General features: G+C 42.8%; 2 protein-coding genes across 3 annotated transcripts in view; one reads left to right on the top strand and one right to left on the bottom strand.

The window, feature by feature from the left end:
* adamts6 (ADAM metallopeptidase with thrombospondin type 1 motif, 6) overlaps positions 1–2,009 on the bottom strand; it is a gene marked incomplete at both ends in the record, with an annotated part of 103,102 nt that extends 101,093 nt beyond the window's left edge. For both annotated transcript variants that reach the window (XM_083641939.1, XM_083641938.1), the window contains 2 exons: positions 817–1,241; positions 1,907–2,009. In XM_083641939.1, coding sequence (XP_083498065.1) covers positions 817–1,241; positions 1,907–2,009 — 528 coding nt within the window. The remainder of the gene's footprint in view (positions 1–816; positions 1,242–1,906) is intronic.
* Positions 2,010–7,773: 5,764 nt separating this feature from the next.
* LOC310781340 (placenta-specific gene 8 protein-like) lies at positions 7,774–11,736 on the top strand (the record flags this gene model as incomplete). The annotated part of the gene is made up of 3 exons (XM_083641951.1): positions 7,774–7,858; positions 10,664–10,788; positions 11,632–11,736. The coding sequence occupies 3 exons, from the start codon at positions 7,774–7,776 to the stop codon at positions 11,734–11,736; spliced, it is 315 nt and encodes a 104-aa protein (XP_083498077.1).
* Positions 11,737–12,913: the final 1,177 nt, after the last annotated feature.

Genomic DNA, 12,913 nt, shown 5'->3' with positions numbered 1-12,913 from the left:
GACCGTGTGAACTACCTCTTTGTGACTCAAACAGCAGTCAGACAGTGTGAACTACCTCTTTGTGACTCAAACAGAAGTCAGACAGAGTGAACTACCTCTTTGTGACTCAAACAGCAGTCAGACAGTGTGAACTACCTCTTTGTGACTCAAACAGCAGTCAGTCAGTGTGAACTACCTCTTTGTGACTCAAACAGCAGTCAGTGTGAACTACTCTGTGACTCAAACAGCAGTCAGACAGTGTGAACTACCTCTTTGTGACTCAAACAGCAGTCAGTGTGAACTACTCTGTGACTCAAACAGCAGTCAGACAGTGTGAACTACCTCTTTGTGACTCAAACAGCAGTCAGTGTGAACTACTCTGTGACTCAAACAGCAGTCAGACAGTGTGAACTACCTCTTTGTGACTCAAACAGCAGTCAGTGTGAACTAACTCTCTGTGAATCAAACAGCAGTCAGACAGTGTGAACTACCTCTCTGTGACTCAAACAGCAGTCAGACAGTGTGAACTACCTCTTTGTGACTCAAACAGCAGTCAGTGTGAACTACTCTGTGACTCAAACAGCAGTCAGACAGTGTGAACTACCTCTTTGTGACTCAAACAGCAGTCAGACAGAGTGAACTACCTCTTTGTGACTCAAACAGCAGTCAGACAGTGTGAACTACCTCTTTGTGACTCAAACAGCAGTCAGACAGTGTGAACTACCTCTTTGTGACTCAAACAGCAGTCAGACAGTGTGAACTACCTCTTTGTGACTCAAACAGCAGTCAGACAGTGTGAACTACTAAGAACACAGAGGCACCTATAATTGTACTCACCAGGCCCTTGCAGTTGCTGAGCGCCACTCTAGTTGTGCTGTGCTGGTTTTGCAAGAATCCCACATAGTGACAGCTGTCCACCGTGTCGTGACGCCACTCCAGCCCCTCTCTCCCCCAGTACTCCACCGTGAAGTGTTTGGACACCAGGTGGGGGTTGAGAGTCAGGTTGAAGTAAAAGTGCTTTCCGTAGGCTGACAGTCTGTAGAACAGCCGCGCCTCCGGGGGGTCGCGCTCCAGCTCGGGCAGCGGCCCCGGCGTGGGGGGGTCCGGCGTGGGGGGGTCCGGCGTGGGGGGGTCCGCCGACGCGCCCCGTCTCCGGCGGCCCGGGCGGTGGTGCTTCACCGTATAGCTCAGGAACTCTCCGTTCTCATCCACCCGCACCGGAACAGTCAGCTGGTAATGCTCCAAGTAGGACAGGAACTCCTCTTTCACAGCAAAGACAAAAGAGAACAGAACAGAAAAGAAGAGGACAGAAGAGAAGAGAAGAGAAGAGAAGAGAAGAGAAGAGAAGAGAAGAGAAGAGAAGAGAAGAGAAGAGCACAGAAGAGAAGAGAAGAAAAGAGAGAAGTTAAGTTAAGTTAAGTTAAGTTAAGTTAAGTTAAGTTAAGCTAAGTTAAGTTAAGTTAAGTTAAGTTAAGTTAAGTTAAGTTAAAAGAAACTGTAAACAGTTTTGCAGACATCCATTTAGTTTGACAGTTATTGAGATTTGGTTTGTGTTAAGTGTGGACCAGTGATGTCAGTAGGCACAGAATCATTGCGTATAGTCTTGTGATGATGACATCACTGGTCCACACTTAACTCAAGCTAACTCTCAGTAACTATCAAACCAAATGAATGTCTGCAAAACGGTATACAGTTTTCAGATATGGGTGAGATCATGTGCAAAATAAAATCATTTTTTGGTGACGTGTCCCTTCAAGTCACGTCATGGTTTAAATGAAAATAGGTCATGGCAAGATAGTGGATTCAGCCCACCAATCATGTGGTCAAACAAAACATTGAGGTCACAAGAGGCTGCTTCAAGGTCTTTCCAACCAACCAACCACCAGCAACCATGCACCTGTCTGGGCACCAGGAGGAGAGTCATTACCTTGGGAGCTGTGTGACAGTCTGTTGACACTTTGAAATTCTGAAGCAGCCATCACCACCAGGCTCAGTGTCCACGTCAGCGTCTTCCACAACATCTCCATCATTCAGAGAAAGATGTGACATGGGGGGGTGGGGGCAGAGGGTGCTACAAACAGGCTAAAAGAAGCACACGGTCGCTCCGACGCCACACCATAACAAGTCCATGGTTTTGTCTCCTTGGCTGTGAAATGTTCTCACTCTGCTTGATGGCTCGTCCAGGTCTCAGATTTCACCTGGAAGTGAACACTTCCACATCTCAGCGGCTCTCATGTCAGCGACTCATAGGCAACACTGTAATCCATCAGCCCACGTCACTTCAGGTGGAACTCCGACCAAGAAGATCTATATTGGAAACTTGTCTCGGCCAATCCATCTGCATTCCTGCGAAGGAATCGTTCAGAGGTTAAACTACTTTGCATTTCCCACAGTTTTCACCCGATCGTGTTTGCGTCGCCCGTTCTGAATGAATGAAAACAAGCAAGCACAACTTACCCACAAACCTGACACATAGCTCAACACAAACCTGACACATAGCTCAACACAAACCTGACACATAGCTCAACACAAACCTGACACATAGCTCAACACATGAAGGTAACGCATAGTTCAAGGTCACAGCTCCATCGAGTTTGATGCGAGCCGGATTCGGGGATGCTCACTGAGCACAGCATTTGACCGTGTTCAACATTGTGGCAAGTGGTTCTCAACGTGGGGTCCGGGGACCACCAGGGGTCGTCGAGGGGGTTCCAGGGGGCCAACTGATGAATTGAACTTCACCATATTACTTAATTTACCAGACGTTAACACACTTGGAGAAGGTAGAAGAATGACTTTTGATCATAGTCTCACTGTTGTTACCTCTCTACCTACAATACAGAAAGAGTCACGGAATTCTGTACAAAATCATATCTAACGATAATCAATATTCTCAGATTTGGGTCAAAGAAACAAAACCTGGTCGTGGCTCTAATGTGGACTAAATGAGGGGTGCTTGACAGGGAAAAGGTTGAGAATCACTGATCTGCACTGATAGACTTTCACTTTAATCACCATAGCAGATAGCGGCACCACTCACATTGTGGTGACGAGTCAAAGCTCATACAGTCTAGGGCTGCACGATATTGGAGAAAACTGACATTGCGATATATATATTTTGTTTCTGCGATATACATTGCGATATTAAAACAATACAAGAATCTTCACCAAATGACTTGGAATAGCTCTCCAACCTGCATGGTGACATAGTAACACGTTTTTTTTAGCTGCAGCCAGAGTGATTGGATGGATGCTAGTGAGCTAAGTGTATCAACAGCAACAAAGTTATAGCATTAGTATTGTATAGCAGACGTGTTTGGGTTAATTTGCCTTATTACTTGACATTGCACATCCTGCGATGACTATTGCGCATGTGCACATTGCGATGACGATGCTGAAACGATATATTGTGCAGCCCTAATACAGTCTACTCAACACACTTCACAGCAGCATCAGCATGTGCAGACGACTACACACAGAAACGTCAGAGAAGCGAGGTGTAAGGGTGATGCATGACGTCCAGACCAGACTAGTCAATCATCAGTCAGTATATAAATGGGAGCTAGGGATCTGTCTGTCTGTTTCTCTGTCTCTCTGTCTGTTCCACTGTGATGTCATAAATCCCAATCCCACTGTGACATCATCAGTGATGTCATAAATCCCACTGATGAATTCCCACTGTGACATCAGTGATGTCATAAATCCCACTGATGACATCATCAGTGATGTCATAAATCTGGCATCACCAGTAATGCTGGTCTCATTGGCCACACAGCAGCCGAGCTGCGGGCAAGACCGCGCAGCAGCCAAGCTACGAATGCGAGCTGCAGGGCCAGCTTGGCGAGCTGCAGGACGGGGGGCGAGGCCGTGTAGCGGGCGAGCCTAGGAATGAAGCGCGTGTAGCTCGCAAGATCTCTAGTATATGAAAGTCACAATTCACTCCAAACACACTGCAAAGCTCTGCCGTCCATAAGCAGCAGTGGTGTAGAGCAGGCAGTGTTGTTTGATTAACTGTAACTAAATATTAGCTTTAGCTAAATAATTTGCAGTGTTGCAGCCTATTATCTTTTGAGTTAAACAGGATACTAGTCATGTTAAAAAAAAGTCTATAGACAGCTGTCAGTCCTGTTAACTTCTGAATACACTGATTTGTTCAACAAAGCCAAATGAGTTCAGGTGACTCAAATAAACAAGGTCAAAATACGTGAATTCCTGGTTTTGATAAAGATGTTGATGCCATAAAAGTGATGCCCATCTCCTAACTGGCATTCTTGTGATAAGAGCCATGTCAGAGCCAATGACCAACAGCTCTCCAGGCTAGGTCATGATCTTACTCCCTGAAGTCTGCAAGAGTATACCATACTACACTGTTTATAACACAGGCACAACCACACACCACTGACAGAGTCCATAAGGATGGTGCAACTCACGCGCAGCTTGCTGCACGAGCCCAGACAGCGGCTCGAGTCGCGCTACCTACTTGGCCACTGTGACCCAGACAGTTGGCACGCGGCCCGTATGCATTATAAACACCGGTAACGTTACCGCAAAAATACAACCGCAAAGACTCCTCGAGACGGGAATGAAAATAAACCGGATGACATGACATCACTTCGAAGTGTCGCAAAAATGTGTGAAATACGCTGTCTGTCTGCCGTCAAGCGGATAATTGGTGAGTTTGTTTGAGCTCGAGCCGACCGACAGTGTGCAGACCTGTGCAACACAGAGCGCGAGCGCTTTGACACATAGACGTCTAAACTGCATCGCTGTTTTAACGCAACTGAACTTCTTAACCCCCCCTCCCCTAAACAAAAAGTATCGGTATCTTCTCTGTCTGAAAGCGCAGCCAGTCCAATATGCAGAGTAGCCCACACTGTGTGTAAACAGTCTGATAGGATTTAAATGGTCAGTCGAATCTGCTCCATGAAAACAGAGTCGAGTGTGAAAGATAGTTACCATCCTCAGTGTCAGCTCCAGTCCAACTGTGCAGGAAAAGCCCCGGACAAAGGCTGCTTCTGCTGCTCTGAAGTTCCGCACACAAAGCAGGCGGCTCTCCTCTGATCATCTCCTTTTGCCTTCTGCCATCCTCAGAACTTGGAGTGTGATGATTCTGCCCTCTCTCTCCACACCAAAACACAGCAACAGCTAAGGCTACCTCGCACCGAGAGTATTCAGCTTCCAAAGTCTCTCGGGATTGCTCCAGAAGAAGAAGAGGGTCTATTTTCAGCCTATCTGTCGTCTTTATCATCTAGACTTGGTGTGGTGGCTCACTCAGAGGGCTTAAAAAAAAAGGGAGTTGAGGTTGCAGAGGGTAGATTCTGCGAAATGCCACAAACTGCTTTGCAAAGTGCATGCAACAGCAGCAGAGTTGCTCCCTTCACTACAGTGCAGAGACCGGGTCTGTCCCAGCCAGCCCCGTCCCGTCCCGTCCCGTCCCGTCCCGGACAGGCAGCTTCAAATTGGCAGCTTTTTCAGGCTGGAGGTGACGTCAGTGCAGATGTGCCTCTTCCATCAGCTGTGCGCATGTCTATCAGTGCTGGGCTGGAGGCTGCCTGCAATACGAGTTACATAAACTTTATTTCTTAAAAAGAAAACTATTTCGCAATGTCTCCATTACATCAATATTACAACAACAGCCTACCATTTTCACTAGAAGTCGCCCTTGCTATTTTATTGTCAGTGAGGTAGGCTAGTGGTAGGCTAAAGGTGGGTGTGAACCCTGACCTCAACAATCACCACTATCAACTAAAAGCAATTACACTTTCAGAAAAAAAAAAATCAAAATTCTGCTTCCCCGCCCTTAAAAGACACTCATCATTTAAGTGACATCACCCTGGTAACCTAATAAAAATGATACACTATGAATTTTCCTAATTAAAAATCATTTCAGCAAAAAAATAAAAAAATAAGGAAAAATAAGTGGGGAAACTATTCTGCAAACAGAAGTGTAAGTGTTGGTAAACTTTTACAGTTTAAGTGAGATTACCCTCAACTAGTACATCAGGGCTGACAATCAATAGGCCTACCTCGCAGGCTGTATGTAGGCCAGTGGTTCTCAAATATTTTCACATAAAGGACCCCTAAACTGACAAAAATTAGACTACTGACCCCCATTTGATAGGATTTTGTCCTATGGTCCCCCATATGATAATAAGGTTGAGTTCTAGATGTTTTATTACAGAAAGTGTATAAAACCCATGACCAAAATAGTCATTGTGTTACTTATGAATGGAATTAGAGCAAAAATAAATTACCCCCCTTTTGGCTTGGGGACCCGCTGGAACCCCCTCAAGGACCCCTGGGGGTCCCCGCACCCCCATTTGAGAACCACTGTGTGTAGGCTATACGTAGGCTACATAATAGGTAGGCTACAAGTAGCCTACACTGCTCAAAATGTAGCATATTACAGCTGAAGTCATCAGATTGTAAGGCTTGTTCAGATCAATGGTTCTGGTCTGTGTGAGTGACTGTCTGGTGAAAAGTTCATGTAGTAGGCCTATTTTTAGGGGTCTGCAGTGGATTGTGGACTAATGGCGGCCGAGTGTATTTTTGTATAATTTTGTCCACGTCTATCTTTAGGCTGTAGGAAATTGAAAATCATGCCTAGTGCAGAGTTCCAGTTACAGCCGCTCATTATGTAGCTGCCTGGCTGTATCATTACAGCCAGCTCGGTCACGGCCTCCTGCAGCCTGCAGGCCGAGGTGGTGTCGCCTAGTTTGTGGGTAAGGGCGACATCTTGTGTCTCAAATGAGCATTTCACGGATTTCAAATTACTTTCACCTCCTTGTTTTCCATTACCTGCATTATTGGGTTTTTAGTAGTACTGTATTTTAAAAAAAGCATTTCAAAGAGTTTGAATGATGATAATTGCATGTAAGTTAATGTTAATTGCAATACTAATGCATCTCTATCTTTCTCTCTTGAAAGCAGAAGGCATCACAAAATGTGTGATGTGAGAGAGAAACTAGGGATATTTTGTGCCCGTATTTCTTCAGAGAGCACACTAATGTGAGCTGATCTTTGAAATGGCTCCGGTTAACCCTACAGGCAAAGGACGGCATAACTGAGGGATCAAATACATTCATATTTCAGATGATAAATGCCGTAAATGTAGGCCTACATTTACTTAAGACTTATTGGAACTCACTGTATTCAATCCGCATCCATGTAACCAAAAACCTTAAGTGACTAGGAAGGGTGGTGTTTCTAGAGGTAGGTTATCCAGGAAGTTATCCAGTCAAGGTTTATTGCCCATAATGTAGCGTTATTATAGGTGTGTAGTCTTTGTACACAATAAAATAGTCCCATGGTGATAAGGTCTGTGCCCACGTCAGTCATCTGCTGTGATAAGTTCTAATATAAAGACTCACACTGCCTCCAGTCTCACACTGTCCAAGGAGCAGGGTCCAAGCATCGTCCTTCAACTCTCCAACTGCACCATCTGGTAAGACTTACCTCCTGCTTGACTGGAAACCCCAAGCAGATCACTTTTGTTCCTTTTCCACATTGTTTGATGTCTGAGAGGCCTAATTCACCGTTATCTCTGTTGTATGAAAGACAGTGATTTTCAGTGTTCACTGTTGGCAAGGATCATGGTTTCACTGGAATTATGTTGCTAGGGAGCAGTTTGGACGCAAAAACATATTTTCTGTTAGCTTTTATATTAGCAAGCATGGCAACAGGAAGTAAACTTTGGTCCATTTAGAATAATGTTTTATGTTGTCAAGTTGAAACTGTCTATGAATATGACCAGTGAGTGAGAAAGGCCCTTTTCATCCAGCAGAGATGCAAGACATGGCTGTGACCAACCAACCAGGCCCATACGAGCGCTCCGACTTCCAGACGGGCCTGTTCAGCTGCTGCGATGACTGTGGAATTTGTAAGCCTCTCCTTATGAGGAGAAAATAATCTTTTTCTTTTGGAGATTCAAATGTAGGATTGCTGATAATAGGCCTACAGCAATTATTATACAAACATGGATTAGTTAAGCAGGAATCACACAGTGGTGGAAACTCAAATCCTTTACTTAAAGGAACACTCTGCCCATTTTCAACCAGCTTTGTATCATAAGAACATCAGTAGTATATCAGAAAACTGTAAACTGTTTTGAAGTCTGTCATTTAATTTGACAGTTATTGAGTGTTAAAGTGTGGACCAGTGACATCACTGGTCCACACTAACTCAAATTAATAACTCATTAACTCAAATCAACTCTCAATAACTGTCAAACTAGATGAATGACTTCAAAACCGTCATCTAGTTTGACAGTTATTGAGAGTTGATTTGAGTTAAGTAAAAGAGTAGCAGCGATTTGCATCATGGAAAAACATAAAACTAAAACTCCTGCATTCAACAAGTTATAATCCGTAAGATTTAAGTTTTGTTCTCTTGGGTGACACCTATGGTGATGAGTGGTGATTGCAGGTGAGATCCAAACTGTTATGTGACGTTAGTCAGTTTGTTCGGCCAGAGTAACCACCTGTAATGCTAGCAGAGACCGAAAAGAAAAGTAGCTTGTTAACCTACTTCACACAAGAGTTGTTGGGAACCTACAGTAACCTGCAGAGTGAGTCTATTGTGTTAGCTCCGCCCACCCTGCGTCACCACAGACACCAAGTTCATAAATGCAGCAATACTGAAAATGCAAAGGCTTCCATCAATGGGACATATGCTCATTCACCATTGTGTTAACTATAGTGACTTAACAGACAATCATTTAGAACACATCCTGTGCATAGGACAGGCTACATTAAAATGAGACCACTGATAAAGCACTTTTAAAGCAACTGACAGTAGCAGGCTGGTAGCAGGGAACTGCCATGGTGACCTTAGGGATCTCAGGGCATCACGGCCAGAGGGAGGGGCAACGGAGGCAATGTAATTAACACCCCCTTGACGTAATGTAATGTAATGCAATTAACATTGGGGCTTGATCGGATTATGACCATTTTCAAATTCGACCTTCATTTTTACGTCAACTACACACCTGTAAGGTTTCCTGACTGCATCTTGCACGGTTTTGACACCATTGCGCTGGCAAAATCTGTCCACAGACTAAAACACACACACACATACAAGGCCATGTCTTATGCCCAGTGCAAGGGCAAGCGTTATCTTTGCTAGTTTCTAGCACTTTTTCTTTTAATTAGCACTGGGTCGCTGAAACACTTCCTTTGATGTACTGACCCAGCCGTAATGAATTAAAATGAATAAAATTGATATTTTGAGTGCTAGAAACTAGGGCTGTGGCGATTCACTTATCTCCCGATTCGATACTATCACGATTCTTGGGTGCCGATTCGATTTATATTGCGATTCTTAAGTATTGCGATTCTACGATTATTGCGATTCGATATTACGATTTATTGCGATTTTTGTTTATTTTTTTCTTTTATTTTTTCAGTTTGTTTGCTTTTTTACACTAGATTAGAACATGGGAAAAGTTGAATCATACACTAGAGACTGTATATTATATATCATGAGTAGGGCTGGGCGATATAGTTAAAAACAGGGGCGGACTGGGATCATAATTCAGGCCGGGCATTAGATACCAAGCAGGCCAGGCCGATATGGGCCAACGCGCGTAAAATTTGGGCCGTTTGAAGCCAGATTTGGGCCGTTTGAAGTCCAATTTTACAATGAGATGCACCCACTTTAACCCTGAAGTGTAATTATTACTTCAGACTAACTAATAAAGTAATAAAACCACTAGTAAACCAGTAGGCGGCGCCTAGCCTGCTGTTCAGTGAGTGGCCTGACTGCAAGCACCCAAATTTTTTTTTTTTTTTTTTATTTGCGATTATCGATTCTGGAATAAAAGATCGATCCAAAAAATCGTGACATTAAAAATCGCGATACTTAGGTGAATCGATTTTTCCCCCCACCCCTACTAGAAACTAGCAAAGATAACACTTGCCCTTGCATTGGGCATAACTAAGATATGGCCCACATAGATACAAGGCGAAAACAATACCAGCAAAATAATACCAGCCGACACTGTCACGGCTGGTAATAAGTATAAATGTGCTGAATTACTTACCAGGCAACTGAATTACTGTATCCCAAGTGAAAGTCCTCATTCTTTCAGAGTAACCTGTAAGATTTTATTTTATTTGACAATGCTGAGGAAGGCTCCACGCCGAAACGTACATTGTCACTTGCTTGAAGGTAAATAAAACAACCAAAAGGAATTATTTTGAGTGCTGGTTTTTTGCCCCTCTCTTAAGATTTTATTTCCTAACATTATTATTATTTATCTATTATTACTGGGAGGAACATTAGGTGTAACTACAAAAATATACAAATACAGTACAAATAGAAATGATTGTCCCACCTGTAAGAAGTATTTCATTGTAGGCTACTAGCTCTAACGGCTCCATATACTGCAGCAGAGTTTTACACTAACAATACAACATACTTTATGAGCTTAGTGTAGCCTATGTTTTGCATGTAAAACCTGATTCTGCAAAGCAACTAGTAACCCCTACAGCTGTCAGACAAAGAGGACAGAGTACAATATTTCCCTCTGAAATGTAGTGGAAGAAAAATATAGTCTCACAAAATTTGAAATATTAATTAAAGGGCCACTAACTCTGGATTGTACTTAAAAACAGTACTTAAGCAAATGTACTTTCCACCTCTGATTAATTCAATATATTCTGTATTATGTGTTTTTCTGTTCCAGGCTGCTGTGGTATGTTTTGCATGTGGTGTCTGGGCTGCCAAATCGCCAGTGCCATGGACGAGTGCTGCCTGTGTGGGACAACCATGGCCATTCGCACGCAATACCGCACCAAATACAACATCGATGTAGGTTTTCACTGGATATCTACAACTGACTGTAGCGTAGGACTTAGTACATATCAAGGGGTGAAAACCAGAGGGGCCTAAGTGACATTTTGGGTGAAAATTAGTTATATATATCAAATGAAAGCTCTTGATGAGCTCTTCCTACTGCCAAAAGGGCACATGTGAATTCTAAACCAATCCAGAGTTATTCATCAAAAACCAAAAGACTGAACACTCTGAAGTATTTACGCCATTTTGGCCCCGATGACTTTCTTCAAAACAAAAAACAATATATTTTTTCAATGAATGTCAAAATATTGTTCATTAAGTATATTGTCAACCACATGTTTGTAAGTTATTAGTCACATAAGTCCCTAAATTACATAGTTGGAAGGTTGTGGTGCATTTTGCTTGCCAGTGTCTCATTAAAGATTGAATTTAATAAAGTCAGGGCAAAGTATGGTCATTTTTTTGGCGCTGCTGTAAAGTTGGTCAAATGTCACTTACGCCCATAGATAGTATATTACGCCCCTCTGGTTCTCACCCCTCGATATGACCATTAAATGATCATATCACAAATTCTGACATAACTGCTTCACAATGATATATTGTGAATGGCTTTAAGAGAAAAACATAGCCTAGCTAGCAAATTCACTCCGCCGTGTCCAAATTGTACGCATATTCATATGATTCACCCTGGGAGGGCACGCTGCAAAATAAGTGTGAGCCACCCAGCAGAGATTATGCTGTCGGCTTTTGATATACTATGCCTTAATAAAATAAAACAATAAATAATACTAATAACTAACGAGCGTCGGATTGGAACTGCTGCTTCCTGGAATAACCCTCCCCTCTCCTCCCCAGGGATCCTTGTGTAGTGACTTCATGTCAACAGTATTTTGTGGCTGGTGTTCCATCTGTCAACTGAAGAGAGATATCGATCGCAGGAAGGACCAAGGCATTTTCTGATTTGGGTGAGGGTTGGTCTCTGAACAGGCTCACATCCATGATCCTCACATAATCTTAACGTTTACAGAGCACTGTAAAACTATCATTCCCCTCATGACAAGTGAACAAAGGTTAGGTCCCATCCCATGGTAGCCCAGCCTTCAACGTGACTATGCCTGTAGCGTAAGTCTTCGTGATTGATAGCACATGGAGGTTACGTGGAGGCTGGGTTTACCCAGGCTAATCCCATGGTGCAACAGTTAGGCTACACATGACTTAATCTGATTTGATGTTTATGGATGCCAAGCAACATCATGACTTATTTTATATATATATATATAAATATTATTAATCATTGTTTTATCTCTCCTAGATGCTGCCATGACACCTGAGAAGTCCAGATTTCTTTCTGATAAAGATGTAAAATTATTGATGAAATTTGTATCATTTACAAGATGATCTATACATGATTTTTAATGCAAGTCGACTGTGTGATCTTTCCTGTCAACTCTTCTCTTCTGACTTCAGAGGAAATGTGATTCATCTGTTCCAGTCAGGCAGTTAAAACATTAAGTCGCTCGCGACAAACATGGAGGGTGGAGAACAATGTATCATATACTGTAATGATTTACCATGAATAACCACATTTTATCTGCGTATCTCTATAATAGTCAACTCGATTTGCGTATACTGTGCAATGAATGACGACGAGTAGTACAGGACTTACAGGTGGAGAGTGGAGTGTCCCTTCTATAACTGGTCTTACCATCACTAATGTAATCCAGATGCAAACCTTGGTCTTGGTTGATACACAATTGTTCATGTTCTAATGTTGTATCCCTTCAATAAAGGCATTTTAAATACTTTCCTTACTCCCCCCCCGTTTACTTTGAGATCAGATTTTTTTTTGGATAGTGATATTTTACCAGCAAATTCATTACTACCTTTTGTTGATCAATTCAATTCACTGTTTTGTCATTTTAACATATTTCATGTTTGCATCAAGGGTTGGGCTTTGAAATTTAATGTTTAGAAGACGTTGGTCCATACACACACAGAGAGAGAATGAGAGTGCTTGCTTGTGTGTGAGTGAGCAAGACCGAAAGAGAGAGGATGTTGGAATTGCGATAGATCGATAGAGGGGACTTTGACATGAAATGAAATGAGGAAACTTCCATCGGCAGAAAGGCAGTCTAGA

Source organism: Poromitra crassiceps (genome assembly GCF_964638095.1).
Source record: "Poromitra crassiceps genome assembly, chromosome: 8".
NCBI classification, from domain to species: Eukaryota; Metazoa; Chordata; class Actinopteri; order Beryciformes; family Melamphaidae; genus Poromitra; species Poromitra crassiceps.
This window is presented reverse-complemented; position numbering and strand designations above follow the sequence as displayed.